Source organism: Panthera pardus, unplaced genomic scaffold (genome assembly GCF_024362965.1).
Source record: "Panthera pardus isolate Hobbes unplaced genomic scaffold, ASM2436296v1 HiC_scaffold_13, whole genome shotgun sequence".
Lineage (NCBI taxonomy): Eukaryota > Metazoa > Chordata > Mammalia > Carnivora > Felidae > Panthera > Panthera pardus.
The window spans coordinates 25199972-25221868 of NW_026526688.1; the positions used below are offsets into that span (position 1 = coordinate 25199972).

The following is a 21897-nucleotide window of genomic DNA, read 5'->3' on the forward strand; positions in this document are numbered from 1 at the left end:
AATATTACATTTTACTTTGAGTCAGCTGAAGAAAAGTACAAATGTGTATTTTTGTATGCAAATGTAAATTTGTTAATATCAGCTTATGAATTGAAGTAAAAGACAGATGATAACTCACTCATATGTTTTGTTTGGCCAAGAAACTCTTTCTTGAAAGAGAACAGGTGTTGAATATGTAAATAATAAAAGTAATCAAAGCAGGACTGCCATGAGTGGGCTCAGCAGAGTTGAGGAGGGATTGGGCTTGTCCAGTTGTCCCCTCGGCCTACTGAGCAGAGGGCAGCGAAAGGGCTCTGACTAGCAGCATGCACCGAACACTCTTACATACTTGAAAAATGACGTGAAGGGAAAAATAGTGGAATTTTGGTCAGATTTCACCTTCGTCGTTACTCCTCTCTGAAGTATCATAATTATTTTCATTTGAAATTGTAATACTTATAATTGTGCATAAAAATCTGAACTAACACTCCCCAAACTCAGGAAAGTTAGCTTCTCTATAAAATGAGAAAGTGTGTGTGGGTGGTGGGGGGGTGGCAATTGCCTGGGTGGCTCAGTTGGTTAAACATCAGACTCTTGATTTCGGCTCAGGTCATGATCTCATGATTCATGGGATCAAGCTCCACATTAGGCCCTGTGCTGACAGCATGGAGCCTACTTGGGCTTCTCTTTTTCTCTCTCTCTCTCTCCCCCTCCCTGCTCGTGCACTCACACTTTCTCTCTCTCTCTCTCTCTCTCTCTCTCTTGAAATAAATAAACTTAAAAAAAATTAGAAAATGGGAGCCTAATGAGGTTTATTTAGACAAAGGCCAGACACTGCTGATGGCAGAGTAAAATTAGTAGTCAGACTCTTGACACCTCTTTTCTTTTTCTATATAAACTACTTTAATTCCCGATAAGGCATTCAAGTCTGCATTCCACACAAAGATGGCTAAATTTAGTTGTCTTGTTGCTATCTTATTCTATATATAATGTCATTTCAAATCTTGCATGTAGCAATTTGGATGAAAATAGGTCACAATGTGTCTATATAAGTATTTTGCTTTGTTTTGTTTTGTTTTTTTACTCAGTCTGTCCGTGTAGTTGCGAAGTGTATTTTGAGTGGGGACCTCCAAGAGAGCAAGATGTTGACTTTGAATAAAAATATCTTCCTTAAATACATATATCCATATATAATATGTAATGATATCATTTCTTATAGCCTGGTCAGTGTCTCTTATGTTTGTGCCTACTGCAACTCCATTCAAGATTTTATCTCCATCACAAACACACACAAACACACACAAACACACACACACACACACACACACACACACACACACACACAATGATCTTTATCCTATTGTAGATGTGTAAGAGTTGCTTATTTCAACTTAAGTTAAAGAGAGTAAGATGTATCGATATGCTGAAAAGTATAGTCCAAAAAATAGGATTATGTTTAAGGCAAATTGTTTGTTAGTTCTAACATGGTGTTAAAACTCATTCAAGTGGCCAAAATGAGCAGTCTAACAAAGATTGCATAATTAATTCTCATAAGTAATGGGAGAGGCAAAGCAGATGGCCCAGTCACTTTTTATGTCATTACTTTGGTTTGAAAATTGTCCAATGTCAACCCTAATAAAAAACTTGAGATATAAGCTGGAAATGCATCCATCTTTCATCTGATTTTTTTTCTCCAAATTAAGTGTGGACCATTTGTTTCTGAATGTTAAAAAAAATATATATCAATAAATTCAGTAAGAATTTGGCTCCAGTAATGCAAGTATAACAGCAATAAATATAAAAAGTCCAGAAGGCATATAATATGAAAAATGTAAATTTTCCTTGTCCTTGCTGGACTTTTTTATGAAGAACAAGATGGCCCAACTCTTCTCTCTTTCAAACAACAGAGCATTGTAGAAAAGAAGAGGGTGTGTTTACATCTGAATTTAGAAGTCAGATGTAAAAGCTTGCTTTCCATCTGTACCCCACCCCCACACTGAGTACACAGGCATTTAACAGGGTAGAACAGTTGTAATGACTCTAAAACAGTTACCCCTACAGGTAACAATTGCTAAGACATTGGTTGCCATAAGTGTTTAGCATTTCTTGAGCTTTAACTTCTTAGCACGGCCTTAGTTTGTTTGAATGTTCCATGTGATTATTTTTAGTTTCATGAAGTCAGGGTTTTGGAAGGAACCTGGAGGTCCCTAGGAAAATGTATAAAGGAAGTAAACCTTTAATTTGAAAGACTCCCCTATGTATCCCTGTTTTCTCTTCCTCCTTTCTGAGCTCATCTGCTCTCGTTCAGAGCACAAATGGTCCAGAAAATCCCAGTGCTATTCTTCTGCCAACCTTCTAAGAAGCTAAAGCATTATCTTTTCCATGAAAGTATCAACGAAGTTTAAAACAGATCTTTAGGAATCTCTTGATGCTTGAGGAGGGTTGGGAACGTTCCGCAAAACTCTGTGGCAGAACCTGAAATGAGAGACCGTCAAGCCTGAAGGCTCTTACTTCAAGGTGTGATGAGACACAGCAGCTGAGAGGCTCTACCAGGAAAACCCACCCTTCAGTCCTCAAACTGTCTCCAACCTCACCCTCCTACTAGTTCCAGAGGACAAAGTCATAAATAAATAGAAGGCCGTGTGTGACAGTTCTTAATGCTTTCTCACAAAGCTAAAGCAGCCACCCAGTCATTGACTATAAAATGTGATAGTATTGGAATTAATTTATTCACCATTTTAACTTCCCCCCATATAACCTTTATCATTTTCATCTCAAAAGAGCCTATACAGGGGCGGTTAGGTGGGTCAGTGAGCTTCGGACTCTTGATTTCTGCTCAGGTCATGATCTCACAGTTCGTAAGATCGGGTCCGTGTTGGGCTCTGTATTGACAGCACGGAGCCTGTTTGGGACTCTCTCTCTCTCTCTCTCTGCCCCTCCCCAACTCGCATTTTCTCTCCCTCTCTCTCAAAATAAATAAACATTTAAAAAGGGAACCTATACAAAGTGGACCATTTGCCATAGGTATATTAAAAATTTCTTAATTCAGAGAATTTTTACAGTCATCAGATATATGTCTAGAAGATTCATACATACATACATGTAAGGGTAGCATATATAAAAGGAAGACATTTCTTAACGTGGCGTTTTTCTAGATCGTTTTTGAGTGACAGAGTTAGAAACAAAAATTCCAGTGGCATAATGTGCCATGATCATAGGTTTCCCACAAGATTTATTGAAAGCATTTTATTTAGGTTGATTGAACAGTGGTGGGTCTGTTTAAAAAAAAAAAAGGCAGTTCTATTTAAAGATCTTCTTTAAGATATTGGAATACAACAAACCACAGGCAAGGTTTGGCACAGCATTAATGATACATATTTCCATGATTAGTAATCTTTCACTACTTGGGAGCATCTTGAAATATCTTTGAAGACTTCAAGATTAAAACTAATTTTTAGGATTTTTTTTTATATTCATCTCATTCGTGGCCAGGCTATTCACAATGCCAAAAGTAGGACATTTTGATGCATTTCTCTTTATCAAAATTCCAAACACCAAAATGACTTTCGAAGTGACAAAAGATAGGTTGTTTCTGTTTACCTGTTGCTTCCATCATTTCAAGATGCTGTATTCACTGTTGTTGGTTTCATAGTTCATATACTTTCGTGAAACGAACACATTTTATAATCAGTCAGGAGGATTGTCACCTGACATCTAGAACACTACTCTCATTCAAAAAGAACACGCTTGTGGTTTTTGTTAGCAAAAAAAAAAAAAAAAAAATTAAGTAACTAAATGTGCCTTTGATTGGGGAGGACAGGCAAGAAGCATCTCTATCATTTCTTTCTTAGTGATCTCAATGCCTGTGACTGAAAAGTAATAATGACAATTTCGCTGGTGACCTTTAGTCACCCCACTCAGATTCTCTACATGTCCGAAGAGAAAAGCAGTGTCTGTGATTCATACGACCCTAGTTTTTCACAAGAAATAAAGACATCTATACAGAAATATAGAAAAAGCCACAGTAAAGTAGGAATCCAAGATTGAGTCAATCAAGTATCACATTGGAAAGGAGTGTTCACAGTGTACAAGACTAAAACGTGACAGGGACATCAGTTGTTGACTTATACCTTCTGTGTATGAAATTTTAAAATAAAATATCATAAGAGCAAACTGAAATTAGATCATTTTTCCTAACTTCTGCAGCAATCTCTAGATTGAAAGTATATGCCTGGAAAGGGGTCAGAATATTGTTTTGAAAAGCCAACGATAGGAGAGGTAAAGACTCTGGGTTTAGAAAAAAGAAACAGCAATGTATAAGGTACAATGAAAATGAGGATTATAGACCCTCTACAGACCCTTTCCTTCCCTTCAGGAGAATTATGCAGAATATTGAAGAGCTCTGTGCAGCATGGGTTTGTGGAAATTCGCTCAGAATGCAGGCAAAAAGGTGGAAGTAACTTGGAAGAATCTGATACGGTGTTGGGATAGACAGCAGTTACAGAAGCAAGGAATTCGGCTGACCCCCCAAAACAAATCAAAACAGTTGCCATAAAATCAACAATTACAGACAACTCTTCGAAACTGAATATAGGCCTGAGTAAGGCAGGCCTAGGCAAAATCAATGCCCTAGGCAAAATCAATGAACGAGGTCTATACCTCAGAAGATCATGAGGATTTTGTTTAAATTAGGAAGTCTTATATTTGGGCTTCATGCTTATTTATATATACAGAGAGAGATAGAGACAGAGACAGAGACAGAGATAGGGCACAAGCTGGGGAGGGGCAGAGAGAGAGACAGAGACAGAATCCGAAGCGGGCTCCAGGCTCCGAGCTGTCAACACACAGCCTGACGCGGGACTCGAACTCACGAGCCGTGAGATCATGAGCTGAAGTCAGACGCTTAACTGACTGAGCCACCCAGGCGCCCCGGCTTCATGCTTTTTATTCAAGTTTTATTATTATCACGTGGCGAGAGGATTTTTATGTGTATTTTCTCTCAACTGTGCTTTGTCACAATAGGACAATTTCACCCTGGGGTACAACAATGTAACCATTATGAGCACACCCCCACGTGGATGAAGTTCTTTGTCCCCAGGACAGCCTTTCCTCAAGGACATGCAGGACTGATTTCCTAATCAATTTTTATTGTATCAGTTCTAAGTGTAACTAATAACAATATGTCTTGTCTTTTAAAATAAACTGTGAAATCAGGTTAGTCCCATAAAAACCCACCTTAAGAAATCCAATTTTGTGTCAGGCAAGAGGTACTCCATGATGCTCTAATAATGAATAACCCCGTTAGGTAAGTGACTTAAAACGACAAAAGGTTTATTTCTCATTGGAGACACACATCTGCTGATCTCCTTTATGTTGGCCCATCTCCAGCATCCAGGCTAGCAGGGTAGCCTCTATGTAGAACTGACAGGTTGGCAAAGAGTGAATTGACACTTAAAGCTTCCATCCAGAAGTGACACACATCACTTGTACTCAACATTTCACCGATCAGTGCAAATCAAACGGTCACACTCAGTTTCAGGGGAGCAAAGAATTGCAATCCTACCGTGTGCCTAGAAGCAACTAGAAATATTTGATGGACAGAACTAATGGCTCCCACATGTTCCCCACCGGATTTAAGCAGTTAAATTCTCTGGTGCTCCGAAAGTGGGTGTGCTGATAAAAACAACTAAGGGATCCAGGCACTTGGAATCAGGGATGCCAGATTCCCCCTCCAAAACACCTTCCCTTGGCCTCTGTTCACAAAATTGATCATGGCTCTTATTAAAAATCAAATCCAACTGGAACACAGATTGGGTGAAGTGCGTTAGGGAATACTGCGGTGCAAATTCAGAAGAAATTTGAACAACTTTGCCACCTCAGACCAGAATATCTTATTCATACACTGAAGCGAAATCGCTTGAACAGAAATAAAAAATAGCACTCAGGCTTGAAACATTTGGGAGGAAAAAAGGAGGGGGCCCGAGGGTGTGACCCTGTTTAACAAGCATGACTCAATAAAATTTCTGGGATTGATTACAAGCAACAAATTCAAATAGAATACTTGGGAAGCTAACTTGACCAAACCTTGTTAACAGAGATTGATCGTGGCATAGCCACTAAACACTAAAAAAAAAATCCTAAGGCCCCCAAAACTGCACCATAAGAAGCTTCAGGCTCAGGCAACAGTCTTCTGGATGCTGCTCTCGTTATTAGTAGTATTCAGGATACTGAATGAGAGAAACCTCCTCAGTGGGAAGAACCTTGGCTGCAAGACTGGCTAGCCACGATTCGCATCATAGTTTCAACAAATGTCTTCTCAGTTATAAAAATGCATTCCAGATGAATTAAAGAGCTAAAGTTTCAAGAATTCATAAAAATTGAGAAAAATATATTGGTCAAAAATTGAAAAAATATATATTGTGGAAGGATAAGAACACTTAAAAGAAAAAAAAGCAATGAGTTATGTAATACTTTAAGAAACGAGTAAGTTTGACTACAAAAATGAGGGAAATATTAAAATATAAATGAAACAAAAGGCTAATTGGGGGAGGGAATTAAAGCATCACAACAAATAGTCTGTGTCATTGAAGTATAAAAGTCGTAAATCATCCAATAGTAAAAATAGGGGGATGAGGCAGAATACTTGACTTAAAATTTTCTAAAAGTCATTCCAAAAGTCACTAAATATCACACTCATGTAGCTACTTTTTTGCATTCCATGTGCTTGGCCTCCTTGCTCTATTTAGCTTCTAATTGTTGGATTACCCAGGCGCCTTACCCTTGGCCTCTTTTTCTATCAACAGGTGCTCCCTAGGCCACCTCATCCAATTGTAAGGCTTTAATTCCCATATGTCAATGAACCAATATCTCATCTCTACCTCCAAACTCCGGATATTTATATCAAACTGCTGATTTTAAATCTCCACAAATATATTCCAAAGAAGGATGCATAAGCATCTGGGCTAAGAATGGTTAAGTTTTATAAACTAACACCAGACTGTTGTTTAGACAGATGAAGGATAGCCTAATGAAGAATATGGATCATGTGGTTAAAATACAAAGAAAAACTTGGCAAGGGCTAGCTTTGGTATTTGACTTCTCACTGTGCACTAGCAACCCATAATTGTTATCAGATTCTGTTTTATGTTGAGTGGATATGGTCCAGAACTGTGAAAAATATCTTCTCTTATAGGAATGTGAGGGCAATCTGACTTCATCTGTCACCTGGTTGACTGCCCTGGGGTAAACTAGCTTGTTAGGCAGGTGACCTTCTCTTTTCTTATCTCAAAACTATGTGCTTGGTCACAAAACAAAAGAACTTCCCTAATGTGGAGCAAAAGAGTAGCCATGACCCCTCCTAGCCCCCCCATATTTCTCCTAGTCTAATAAATATCACTTAACCATGAAACCCAAGTCTATATCTTTAGTCTGTGAAAACAGCTGCTGAGATGGTCAAGTAGCCATAATCTCTGAAATATTGTATATTGAGCCAAAAGTTCGAGGTAAATGGCACCAAGATTTTTATTTGAACTTTTGTTTAATATTGTTTCTATCATTTTTATAGAGTATGCTTTAATTTTATTGCTTTATTATCCAGTAAAATTGGGGGTTTTAAATATGCTATACCCCCAGGCTATATGTTTTTGTAGTGTAGTAAATTTATATTTAATAGTCTTACATTGGACGAACATGGCAATTATAATTTTTTACTGCCTGCAAAAGTTTTATCTTTGCTTCTTCTCTCTTTCCTTGGTTCTCAATCAATATATTCACCTAGATGTCATAGACAAAATTCGAAATAATGATTTCTTCCTCATTGTGCCAAACCTCTTTCTTTTTAAATATTTATTCATTTTTTAAAGAGACAGACATAAGCTTGGGGGGGGGGGGAGGCAGAGAGAGAGGAAGACACAGAATCCTAAGGAGGCTCCAGGCTCTGAGCTGTCAGCACAGAGCCTGTCCTAGGGCTTGAACTCATGATCCTTGAGGTCATGACTTGAGCTGAAGTCAGATGCTTAGCTGACTGAGCCACCCAGGAGCCCCATGCCAAACCGCTATCTTTCCTGGGTTCTTTCTCTCTGGCAATCCACACAGTAGCTTAAGGTAAATATCATACCGGTTAATCTAGGACAATGAACCTTTGCAGAAGGTACTTGTAAAATTGGAAAAACTGGCATTTGAACCAAATCTGGGCTCAAACTAGTACCTCCACAATAAAGGTCAAGAATTTTGGAGTTTAGTCCACACACAATGGGAGTGATGTTACCAAAGCATTTTTTAAATGATAACCTGGAGTTGCATAGAGGTATTGACATAAAAGCATAGCGTGGTCAGGGAAAGAATGAAAAAGTTATTGCAGTCATTAAGGCAGGACTTGATAAGGGTCTAGCTACAGTAGTTTTGGTGGGGCACTTTAAGGAAAAGGATGAATTAGTAAATCACTAACAGAAACTTGCAAGATTGGCTAGCACATTATTTTAGTTGTCTAGTTGTATTTAAATATCAACATATAAGAAAAGACTTCATTTTTATTTCCCATGTAAATAGGACCTACTGATTAAAGAACCAGCATTGTAGCTCACAACATTGCCCAATTTCAAATATGCAATCAATGCCACGTCACCCGTCGAAAGCAAACTCTATTTGTGATGTTCAAAGGTTTAGCTTTATGTTTGAAAAACACACCAATGCTTTGAATTCTACAAAGCTCTTCAAACAAAAAAAGAACATACATGTCTCTTCCACATTTATCATTTTGTTCAGCAGAGTTTTGTTTGGAAAATGTCTGTGATATCCAAAAACAAAGTTCCAGATGGAGGAGGTGAAAATAGACGTATGTTCCAGCTGTTTTTAATCTCTCACTTTTTGGCTGTAGTTAAAATGAAACACACCCTTTAAAAGACAGTATTGTCACTTCAAATGTGAGGGGTTCATGGAGTGGCCACTCACAGAATTCTGAATCTTCTAATAAGAATGGTTTCTGTGCTTGCACAGTCTTGTGGTATATATGTGTGTGCATATGTGAGTGTGCATGCATTATGAGTATGTGTGTATGAACAATTTCCCTGAATGGTTCTAGAGGTATGTGTATTTCCAACACCCCACTGCACAAACATACAATCCTAAGTTTACAAATTCCTCTGTTATATTATTACATTGAGGTCCCTGACATAGGTGGATATTACTTAGTTTTGGCAGATTTCTGGTACCTTGGAGTGATCAAAACTAGGTAAGGAAGAGCAAGTCTTACTTGACAACTCTCTGCCAGCATCTCAAACTCAGCGGATCTTGTGGTAATGGAAGTGGTTTTTTTTTTTTTAAGTTTATTTATTTTGAGAGAGAGAGAGAGAGTGCATGAGTAGGGGAGGGGCAAAGAGAGAGAGAGAGAGAGAGAGAGAGAACCTCAGGCAGGTTCCATGCTGTCAGCAAGGAGCCCGAAGCGGGCCTCAAACTCCCAAACCATGCGATGGTGACCTGAACCAAAATCAAGAGTCGATGCTCAACCCACTGAGCCACGTAGGTGCCCCATTTGTTTTCAAATGTTTATTTATTTTGAGAGAGACAATCCCAAGCAGGCTGCACACAGCCAGTGCGGAGCCCAACATGGGGCCCTGAACTCATGAACCATGATCATGACCTGAGCCAAATCAAGAGTCGTATGCTTAACCGACTGAGCCACCCGGGTACCCCTGGAACTGTTTTGTATCTCCACTGTATCAACATCCTGCTATGATATACTATTATAGTTTTGCAAGATGTTACAATCGAAAGAAACTGGGTAGATGGTACATCAGATCTCTGTACTATTTATTAGAACTGCATGTGACTCTATAATTATCTCAAAATAACAAGTTTGTTAAAAACTCCATCAGTTCAGTTATTTCGCTCTCCCCCAAGAGAACAAACCTCTTTTATCTTTAATGTCTGCTGATGACACCAGCACGTAGCTGATGGGAACAGAGGCATCAACTTTGTTCTTCCCTACCAACCCCCCCACCCCATCCAGTCTTAAGTCCTGCTGATTTACTTCCTGTTTCTAGAACCCACCTACCTCTTCCTCTCTTTCTCTTTCCCACTGCTGATGCTGAGCTTCAGAGCATTATTATCTCTTTCCTTGATTAACAAAACAACCTCAGAGTTGGTCTTCCTGCCTTCAGCCTTATCATTCCAAAAAAGTAGTTCTAAATGCAGCTGTGTATTATATTCCCTTGAGAAGCTTCTGAAAAACACTGTTGCCATGTCTCTGCCCCAGGACAAGTCAGAAGGCCTAGAAGGAAAGCCTGGGTAGTGGTTTACTTTGAGAGCTTCTCAGGTAATCCTAATGTGTAGCATGATTGAAAATTATTATCTTGACTACCTGTCTTCAACTTAAGATTCTAGAATGATTTAGCTAAAATGAAATTCTGGGAATTTCATCCCAATCCTTTACCTGCCACCCCCTCTGCTTTGGTTTGAATTGTGTTCCACTCCCCTCCTTCCCCACTTACATATCAAAGTCCTAATTTACATATCAAAGTCCTAATCTGAAGAATGTGACTTTAGTTGGAGATAGGATCTTTAAAGATAGTCCAGTTAAAAGGAGATAGTTGAGGGCGCCCCGACTGGCGACTGGCGTCCTCATAAAAAGGGGAAATTTGCACATGCACACAGGGAGAACTCAACCTGACATGAAGGCAAAGATTGGGATAATGTGTCTATAAGGCAAGGAATACAAAAAATTGTCAGCAAACCACCAGAAACTAGGCAAGAGGAAGAGACAGATTGTCTTACACAGCTTTTTCCCCCCTAAAGAATCTGTGTTTTGCTAAGGAATTAGTAAGTTGGTACGGCCTATACTGTAAAATGAAAATATTAAATATCATATTTATGGTATTATCTTGAAGAGAGTGGTGGTGCAAATTTTTTTTTTTCCTCTCTCACACCACTTCACTGTGGAAGAAAATCTCTCCAGGGATGTGCATTATCACATCCTGACTCTGGAAAAGCTTCCATCCTGGAGCAGAGTATGATAACCTCCCGAGGCAATAGAAACGTTCTTTCATTTGAGATGAAGTCAAATGGACGGGGTGTTTTCCTCAAAGCTTTGTCCCCCATGGGGACTAGAATTTTGTCCATGTAGTCTACCTACTTCACACACACAGACACACACACGCACACACACAGGTTGTTATTGTTGTATTTAACGCATTAAAATTTTTTCTCGGTGACTTTGATGTGTGCACTCCACGTTGCATGAAATACAATATTTTTTTTTTTTTTGATGGAAGGACGAAATTAAAAACAAAGAAGGAAGAAAAGAGGGAGCTCAAAAAGGGGAATGGGCGTCTCAAGGCCCAGCATCCCTGGTCAAATTCCGGAAAATTATTTGTTAAGTGGAAGGCCTCTACATCTTTATTTATTTATTTTTTTAATGTTTTATTTTATTTTTGAGACAGGGAGAAACAGAGCATGAACAGGGGAGGGTCAGAGAGAGGGAGACACAGAACCCGAAACAGGCTCCAGGCTCTGAGCTGTCAGCACAGAGCCCGACGTGGGGCTCGAACTCACGGACCGTGAGATCATGACCTGAGCCAAGGTCGCCTGCTTAACTGACTGAGCCACCCAGGCGCCCCTACTACATCTTTAACACTATCAAGAAGTAGCAGTTGTCACTCTCTGTAGCCACCATATTAAGCCCAGTATCTTTTAGGCCGTTTTGGGATTTGGAGGCAACTTAGTCCTCCCTTACACATTTTACTTAAGTCTGTTTCTGCTATTATTTACAAATAGGCCCATCTTAATTGGGGCCCCTTGTAACAAAGGGCTCTAGAATTTGTTCACATTGCAATACACAGGTAGTTCCGTTAGTGTTCCCTCTCCCTGCCCCCAGAGAAGCAGTCACTGGAGAGGTTTTAGCATGCTTCTCTCACACTTGTCATCCTTCCTAAAATTTCTGGACCACCCATAGATTTTTGGTGGCGTCACTGCCCTTCTCCGTTCCATTAGAGTGGCAGTTAGGGACTGCAGACTGAGCTCTTCTGGAAACATAGGTTCTCACAGGCCCTGAGTCTTTGAAGCTCCATATCGTTCTGAGGGTCATGGAGGCAGCATTCTACAAGCTCAGCAGAAACACCGGAGCCTCCCCAAGAGAGAAATGTTACCTACGAGATAAAGCGAAGTCTGGACCCTTAGGAGTATTCCACCTACAAGAGAGGGGGACCTGTTGCTTCTCTTTCAAACCCCTGGTTACTTAGGTAGCCCTTGGGGATCCCATGAGTGAACAGCAACGGGGGCATGTACCCTTTATGGACAGCATCAAAACGGCACAGAATGGAATTTACTGGAGAGCTTCTGCTTTTAATTCCTTAATCTGGACATCCTTGGTAGAGAATGGGAGCCAAGGGTCAGCCAAATCAGCTGAACTTTAGGCAGTCATCCTACCCTGGCCAACAATTGATTCCATCTGTGCCTGTTGACGGACTCGTGGGCCATTGCCAGCAGCTCCACCAATGAGAGCAACAGCAATTACGTATCCAAAGTTTCTATCTTTGGTGAACGTAACTATGGGAATCTCTTGCCTGACAGATCCTCAAAATATAAATCAAGGTTACATATTAAAGCCACAGTACGTCCCCGTTGGAGCTCGTTGTTCAAAGTGACCATTTCACTTCTAAAAATACACAATGCTGGTCTCTTGAACAAGTGGTAGGTGGGACTTCTATTACCCTCACCAGTTTCAGGCTACAGGATCCACAGAGCGTCATTACAGCATACTTTAATGAGTCAAAATTTCGTTTAATGCAATATAGTGTATTTCCGTCATCAGTCAGATATCAGGGGTGAGTTATTCTAAAGAGTCTGATTGCATTTTTGATGTTTGACAGTCAAAACTTGCCAGCCCCACCTTTCTGCCCTACCTTTGGGTTAGCTAAGAAGAAAGCCCAGGTGCTCCCTTCTTTGTTACTGGCAGGAAATTCAAACCATGCTGGTCCCAGCACACAGGTGAGAATCCTCACCTCAGCTCCAGTCTCTAATGGCAAGAAAAGCCAAGGCAGCCTCTTTTCCTCTTTTTGGAGCCATTTGGAGATCTGCTTGGGAGTTTGCCCTTTGTCCCTCCGAGAAGACTTCATTATGTGAGTAATAAACCTTTCGTAACCTCTCAGGCATTGTGTGGGGTCATCAGTCTTGACATCCAAAGCAAATTTTTGGTGGCATGCACCACAATGTACTTTCTCCTAAACCTCAGTTAATACGTCAACAAACAGTGGGGTCAACAAAACCAGGCATTAGGATTATTTCTGCCACCCTGATAGAATTTTGCATTTTTCCCTGTAATTTGAGTCTGCTGCAAGTTGGAAATTTTCTGTATTTCCTATTCCAAAGGGTATTAGCAACCGAGAACAGAAGTTCAGCTGGCTTTTCCTTTTCTGTATGTTAAATTAACTATGTATGTATGTCATTTTCATCTGTCAATTTCAGAAAAAAAAAATGAGGGGCTAAGACCACACCTAGGTAGAGCCACAATTCCTATTTCTTTGCAACTTGTTCATGCTGCTGCGGATACAACTAAACTACTATATTAGGTTCCATCATGAAACAAACGAATATGTTTAAAATGGGAGATATTCTGAGCTGGGTGTCCCAAACATTCCTAAATAGCTCTGAGATTGGAATTTGAATGACTCAGACGTTCAGAACTGAACTTTCTTTTCTCTCCGTCTGACACATCACTTACTTCTGCCTTAAGGATTTCATTATTATATTGTTTATTAAAGGCATAGAGATTTGCAGAGGCAGAAATTTTTGTAACAATTCTAGATGACCGAAGGTAAACTAAATAGATGCATATTTATGTAATTTGTATCTTACAATTACACAAATTGCATATTTGTATATTCCTAAGTTGCTGGATGCGTTTTTAGTGCATTGGGGAAATATGTGGTTTTTCAGCATCTGATCTGTTGGACTTTCTTTTCCAGCTGTACTGGAATCTCTTGAGTGCAGCTATAAAGAGTTTGGAAAAAGGATATTCATTCCTTTTGGATGTACTCAGAGGCAATAAAAAATTTTGTTCAAGTTTAGCAACAAGAAACTTGTTGCTTCAAAACTGCAGAAACCCATGAATTATCTTTATTTTTTTAATTAAGAGAGAGAGAGAGTGAGCAGGGAAAGGGCAGAGAGAGAGGGAGAGAGGGAACCCCCAGATTCTGCACTATAAGCACAGAGCCTGACGCTGGGCTCTATTTCATGAACTGTGAGATCATGATCTGAGCCAAAATCAAGAGTCGGATGCTTTAACTGACTGAGCCACCCAGGAGCCCCTGAATTATCTTTAAAATGAATAATTCAGATGATTTTTTTTCTATCTGAAAACGTGGATTCCAAAGAAATATTTTTATATTTTTTAAAATCAAAACTGTATTAATCGGTCACATACTTCTGGAAAGATGTCTTATCAAAAACATTCTATTAATTTGCCACTGAGAAAATGTATGTGTACTCATGATAAAAGGGAAGCATCAACCCATGGAAAGAGAAAGAAAAATGATAGCTGCACAAAAGCAAAATGTTGACAGAAAAGGGTATGCCCGAATTATTTTTCCTATTTTGGTGCAAAAGACATATTAAATTTCATTGCTTTGATGCACTTGTTTTTTCATCCATGAAGCTTTTGTTGGGCCCCATTCATGCTCAATTGTGCTACACGCCATAGATATGATGTAATGTAAAGTCTCTACACTTGAGATGCTCACAATCAAGTAATAAGGAAAAACATATTGAGATACAAGTATTCTAATATGAATTTATATTAATCCCATAGGAGCATGATTGATTTTAATTAGTCAATTGCTTTAGGGTTATCAAATGTGTGCAATGAAAACAAGGTTTTAGATTGGGCGAAATGGTATGTCAAACCATATGATCATCTCAATTGATGCAGAAAAAAATTTTTTTGGACAAAATTCAACATTTTTTTGTGATAAAAATTTAACAAATTTAGAAGGGAACGTCCTCAGTATAAGAAGCCCACTTATAAACAACCCACAACTAACATCATATTCAATGGTCCAAGACTGAAAGCTCTTCCCCTCAAACCAGGGACAAGACAGGGGAGCCTGGGTTCCTGTGGGTTAAGCATCCAACTTTGGCTCAGGTCATGATCTCAGGGTTTGTGGGTTTGAGCCCCGCATCAGGCTCTGTGCTGACAGCTCAGAGTCTGGAGCCTGCTTTGGATTCTATGTCTCCCTCTATCTCTCTGCATCTCCCTGCTCACACTCTACCTCTGTCTCTCAAAAATAAACATTAAAACAATTAAAAACAAAAACAAAAACGAAAAACCACCAGGGACAAGACAAGGATGTCTGTTTTCACCACTGGTATTCATTATAGTACTAGAAGTGAGAACCAAATTAAGCAAAAAAGAAAAAGAAAAAAAAATTATCCAAATTGGAAGGTTGGAAGGAAAAAGTAAAATTACCTCTGTTCACAGATGACATAATCTTATAGCTAGGAAACTCTAAATAATCCACTAAAAAAAAAAAAACAAAAAAAAAACCTGTTAGAGCCAATAAGTGAATTGAAACAAATTTTCAGGATCCAGAATCAACCTGCAAAAAATCAGTTGTGGTTTTATTCACTATCAGTGGACATCCAAGAAGAAATTGGATTGGAAAAAATTTCATTTACAATAGCAAACAAGGGAATAAAATACAGTGCTTAGGAACAGATTCAACAAAAGTATCCTACAACTTATACACTGAAAACTACAAAACACTGCTGAGAGAAATTAAAAGCCTACATTAATGAAAAAACATCCCTTGTGCTTGGATTGGAAGGAAGACTTAATATAGTTAAGATGACAATATTATCAAAGCAATTTACAGATTCCATGCAATCCCCATCAAAATTCCAATGATGTTTATTGCAGAAATGGAAGAAACCATCCTAAAATTTATATGGACTCTTAAGAGACACTGAATAGCCAAAACAGTCTTGAAAAAGAATAACAGAGAAGATTTCACATGTACTGATTTCAAAACTAACTACAAAGCACAATAATGAGACATTGTGGTACCAGCATAAGGAGACCTACAGATCAGTGGAATAGCATTTAGTGTCTAGGAATAAACCCTCAAATTTATGGTGAACTGATTTTTGACAGGAGTGCTGAAACTGTTCAATGGGGAAAGAGCAGTCTCTTCAATAATTGTGCTGGAAAAACTGGATATCCACATGTAGAAGAATGAAGCCTTACTTCACACCATAAATAAAAAGAAAATTCAAGGGGCGCCTGGGTGGCTCAGTCGGTTAAGCAGCCGACTTCGGCTCAGGTCATGATCTCGCGGTCCGTGAGTTCGAGCCCCGCGTCGGGCTCTGTGCTGACAGCTCAGAGCCTGGAGCCTGTTTAAGATTCTGTGTCTCCATCTCTCTGACCCTCCCCCGTTCATGCTCTGTCTCCCTCTGTCTCAAAAATAAATAAACGTTAAAAAAAAAATTAAAAAAAAAAAAAAGAAAATTCAAAATGGGTTAAAGACCTAAACACAAGACCTAAGACCACAGAACACTTAGAAGAAAACAGAGGGAGAAAACAAATACACATGACCTTAGATTTGGCAATGCTTTCTTAAATATGACAACAAAAGCATAAACAACAAAAGAAAAAACAGACACATTTGACTACATTAAAATCCAAAAGTTTTATGCACCAAAGAACACTATTAAGAGACTGAAAAGGCAACCCACAGAATGGAAGAAAATATTTGCAACTCACATATCTGGTAAGATTTTCAGATCCAGAATATATCAATAACTCTCCCAATTCAATAAAATAGTCAACCCAATTAAAAAAAAAAAAAAGGTCTTTGAATAGCCATTTCTCCAAAGATGATACACATATGGCCAATAAGCACTTGGAAAGATGTTCAACCTCATTAGGCAAATGAAAATCCAAAGTGAAATGAGTCGCTGCTTCACACCTACTTGCATGGTTATCATTTTTAAAAAATAGAACATAACAAGACATGGAAAATTTGGAACCCTTGTACCTTGCTCGTGGAAATGTAAAGTTCTGTAACTGCTGTGGAAACCATCTGGCAGTTCTTCAAAAAGTTAGAATTACCATGTGACCCAGCCATTCTACTTCTAGGTATCGACCCCAAAGAATTGAAAACGGGTGTCCAAACAGATACTTGTATGCCAACACTCATAGTGGCATTATTCACAGTAACCAAAAAGTGGAAACAACCCAAGTGTCCATCAGGAGATGAATGAATAAACATACATCTATTGTATATGCATATAACGGTATAATATTCAGTCTTAAACAGAATGAAATTCTGATACATGCTACAATATAGGTGAATCTTCAAAACGGTGTGTGGTAAAATAAGCCAGACACAGAAGAACAAATATTTTGATTCCATTTATATGAAATGTCTAGAATAAGCAAATTCATTGACACAGTACATTAGAGGCCAGCTACCAGGGACTGGAAGGAGAAAAAGGTGGGGGGGGGGGAGAGCGGTTATTGCTTAATGTATCTGGAGTTTCTGTTTGGGGTGATGAGAAACTATACAACATTGTAAATGTAAATTATGCCACTGAATGGTACAATTAGCCATGGCTAAAATAGCAAATTTTATGATATATATACGCACACACACACGTTATAACGGGGGAAAAAACAAGGTACAGAAGAGAGTACATAAGTTATCTTTGATGTTTATGTTTGCATAAACACTTGAAAGGCATAAGAAACTAGCATTAAGTGGCTACTTACGGTTAACATGAATATTCAGCTCATACACACTAATTCAGTTCAGACTGTTTAAAATATAGAAATACTCTGTCCTGATTGGTAAATGGCCACTCCCCAATTCCTGCATTTCTTCTACCTCTGTCCTCATCCTGGGATACCCGGTTGTCTGATCATTCAGCAAGTAAAGAGTTAACCCCTGGCAGGCAAGGGTCTGGCTGGACAGCATAGAATTAAGTGGGATGGGATGGGATCAGGTGGTAGGAAAACTGCATACTAAAACCTTTTAACATCATTTTGATTTTTTAAACCGTGTAACTGTATTACCTATTTACTATAATGAAATAGAAGAACTAAAACAAAATTAAAGAGTACACCAGCTATAAAAGACAATTAAGAGAATTTGAATAAAACAAATGTTACTTGTAGACCACAGCAGCACAAAGAACAAGAGAGTTCAAAGATGTGAAAGTTGTGTAGAGGATAAAATATGGGGGTTTGGGGGGGAGGCATAGAAGAAGATGAGATTAGATAGGTAAATGGGGATCAGATATGAAGGAACCTCTGTGGCATTAGTTAATTTGAGCTATTTCTACAACACTGATAAATCAGTTACTACTTTTTTAATCAAGGAAATAAGTTGAACAGGTCTCTGTGTTAGAAAAATAATTCTGCCAACTGTGCAGACAATGGACTGGAGAGGAGAGAAGCCGGGAGTGAGAGGCTGAGATGACGAGGATAGTGGTAATGAGATGGAAATGAGAAGTCATGGTCAGAAGATACTAAAGAATGATCCAGTGGTCTTGCTGAAAAGTAGTTAGCTTGGGGGTTGTTAAAAGAGGAGGAACAAATAATGACTCTAACATTTCTAGCTTAGTTGACTACAGGGGTGGATTATGACCTTTAATGAGGAATTCTAAATGGGAAATTATTCAGAATTTGATTGTGAAATGTGAATATATTGAGATGGCAAAGAAAGAATGACATAATGTGGATTTTAAATAAAAAGTTACTATGAAAATGGTAATGATTTGTTTTCCATTTTATTTAGGAACGACTAAGAGGAAATATGCTAAATTCTACAGGATACAACAGTATCTTTATACATAAATGAAGGTCTAAACTCCAAAGAGTGTTATTGGAACATGATACAAAAACTGTTTTGTGCTGATTTTTACAAATTTCTTTTTGACTGTGACAGCTTAGGTGTTAGACATGTAGAAAAATGACATCCAGATGCTGTCAGTAATTCTAGGATTTATGTTTTTATAGGGAAATAACAGATAAAATTTCTCAGAATGCATCGAACCCTTTTCCAACAAATGTATTTTCAGATCACCATGGTATTCTCCAGGGGGTGATACTGTTTCATCAGAATGGAAATTAGGAGGAACAAGAAAAGTTTCATAGAATCTTTATGAACAAAATGGCTTTTTAGAGCATTCTTTCCTCAATTCTGTATCTATCTCCAGCTTACCCCCCCCCCCCCATCTCCCTGCACTTAACCAGGAATATAGTGTATTCAAAGTCTTCATTTCCTTAACTTACATTTACTCCTCAATCCACTTAGTCTGCCCAATTTCTGTAAGTGAAGTGACTATTGCTAAGGTCAACAAAATCCAACACATAACTAAGTTAGCTCACAGGAACTTTCTGTTGAGTTAGCATGCTTAGACAACCCATCCTTTTTGGAATATGCTTTCTTTGATCTCTGTAACATGACACATTCCTGGTTTCCTATGATCATTTCTTCTCAACCTCTTCGCTGGCTTATTCTCTCCCACCCAGCTGTTAGTTGCTGAATTTCTCAGGAGTTGCTCACAGCCCCTCCTCTCTCTCACTCTACTTTCTTCTAGAAGAGCTCACCAGATCTCTTATTTCAATTCCCAACCAGATGTCAACGATTCCACCACCACCACCCCTCCAACTTTATTTCAAATCTCTAGGCTCAACCTTTTCTTTAGACTGCACCCACAAATAACCAACTGTTTCTCAACCTCTCAATGTGGATGTCTCAAATATACCTTAAACTTTGTCCAGATAATCACATTCTTAATGACTACCATCAAACAAGATCTTTTCCAATATTCCTATCTTAATGATGTTATCTTTCATCCAAATGCACAAGTCAGAAACTTAGTAACATTATTAACATCTACCCTTTATTAAATCCCATACCCATGACTTCACCAAAGACTGTTATTACCTCCTAACTATCTCTTACATTTCTGTACTTCTTTCTGTTGGTATGGTCAAAACCCTGGTCTAAACTACCAACATCTCTCTCCTGGATTGTGAAAACTTTGCAAGTATACCAACTACAATGTTGCCCTCTATAATGTGAAAAAATGTACTGGATGGAAAGTTTTTAGTCGTCACATCTGTGAAGAAAACATAGTAAAGTCTTAAATTGGTTTCCAAAGTGCCTGTAAAAATGATGATTATTCAAATACACAACAGAAACATTTATCCACATTACACATTATCATTAATAAACACTGTGTCCTGTTTGGATAGCGTAAGTGGTTTGGACAGGTGGTGGAGAAAAGGTAAATGACAAACACTTTTTTCATTCTGCCACACCTGTTCTGTATCTGACCTTTCAAAACCAGAGTTTCTGATCTGCCTTTTCTCATTCAGTCTTTTCCAGATTATTTTGGGATCATCTGAAAGCCTGGGGAGGCCCTGATGTGCATCTCCAATAAGGGTAAGAAAGTCTCTGGTATAAAGATGTTCATCCATTTTCTCCTGGAGTAGAAGTGACTCCAGTAAAGTCTTCTTTTGTCTCAGAAAGGCCGATTGAGCCAGTTCTGCTCTTTTTCTGTTGCAACTGGGGCACTGAGAAGAAATGTGTTGATCAGCTGTTGCCACCTGTTTCGGTGCTGTCCTTATGTTTTTAAAGTAGATTCTGTTCAAAAGTTCATCAGGCACAGTACAGTTTAAGGCATCTATCTCTGAAGCCTCTGCAACCAATCTAAGCTGTGGCTTTTTTTGTCTGCTGCTCTTTTTCTCCTTCAAGTTTGCTCTGCGATGGATCAGGCTTATCTTAACGGCGCAAAAAGACTGCCGGGCGTTCAGTTCTTCATCGGATACCCAAGTGCTTTGTGTCTGAAGTTTAGCGTCTGGTTGGTACTGTCCAGAGTTAGTTTCTTTGCCCTTGAGATAGTTGATCCATTTTCTGCTGAACTTCTCCTCATTATTTTTGTAGTCTGGAAGCTCAGATTGTTTGTCTCCGTCTTCCAAGGGTGTGGTCGGCTTTCCACTCGCAGGTTTGCTCCCAGAGGCCTGGGGCCAGGGCTGCAGTCCTCCCGAGGAGCTGAATGAACCGGAACTCTGTACCTCATCAGGAATGGTGTCCTCAGAAAGGTCTGCCATAGCCCTCAAGTCCGTTTGGGCCAGTTCCCCTGGCTTTTGTGAATTCCTCTGTGCAGATGGCTATCCCTTTGCATCATACTTGGGTGTTCATGGGCTTTGTTCCGGTCAAAACTGGCTCAGGAATAGCGAGCCCCGAGCGCACCGGGGATCAGTCTCAGGGCTGTCGCTCAGCAAGGCTCCCCTTCCGGGCTACGCCTTCCCGCTGCCTTGGCAACGGGGGGCGGCAGCGTCATGCGGTCATGCGCAGTGGGTGCCGGCAGGCACAGAGCTCCTCCTCTTCCCCCGCCCTCCCCAGCTTCGCCTCTGCGTTGCGCGGACAAGCGCAGGTCTCGCTGGGTGTGCAAGGCTCGGACCGTGTTTGCTTTCCAGCAGCTCTTCTGTAGTGCTGTTTAAATATAAAATCTGACAGTCCTTTAGAAAAGCTAACAAACTCCTTTTCCTCAGAGGTCAAATATTTGTCTGAGGCCGACGGGGGATAGGTGGCCTCTGAACTAATTCAAGAATGTTGCCCTGCCCAAATTAAAAAAAAAAAAAAAAAATGCTGGCTGAAAAAGCGCGAGCAAAAACACGTCTGCAGATCTTCTAGCCAGGAGATCACCTTTTTGTCAACCATGTCTTAGAGTAAATATCGAACTGCTGAAACCATCCTTACAAGACTGCCTGCACATCTTGCACAACTTTCTGTGCTCCCGTATTGGGACGTCAGTCTGTGCTCCGGCTTTGCGAAACACAGGTTCTCAGGTCTTTGGTTCAAGCAGTTCTCTGGCTGGCATGTCAGCACCCCTTCTTTTTATGTGATTTATTATTGT

At 39.4% G+C, this 21897-nt stretch overlaps 2 protein-coding genes across 2 annotated transcripts in view; one reads left to right on the forward strand and one right to left on the reverse strand.

Annotated features, from left to right (window-relative positions):
- The window catches only part of DLC1 (DLC1 Rho GTPase activating protein), a 557617-nt gene that overhangs the window by 62718 nt on the left and 473002 nt on the right, over positions 1-21897 (forward strand). The window lies entirely within an intron of this gene.
- On the reverse strand, positions 18738-21562 carry CUNH8orf48 (chromosome unknown C8orf48 homolog). Its single transcript, XM_019466777.2, has one exon. The coding sequence runs from the start codon at positions 21086-21088 to the stop codon at positions 20189-20191; it is 900 nt and encodes a 299-aa protein (XP_019322322.2). The 5' UTR covers positions 21089-21562; the 3' UTR covers positions 18738-20188.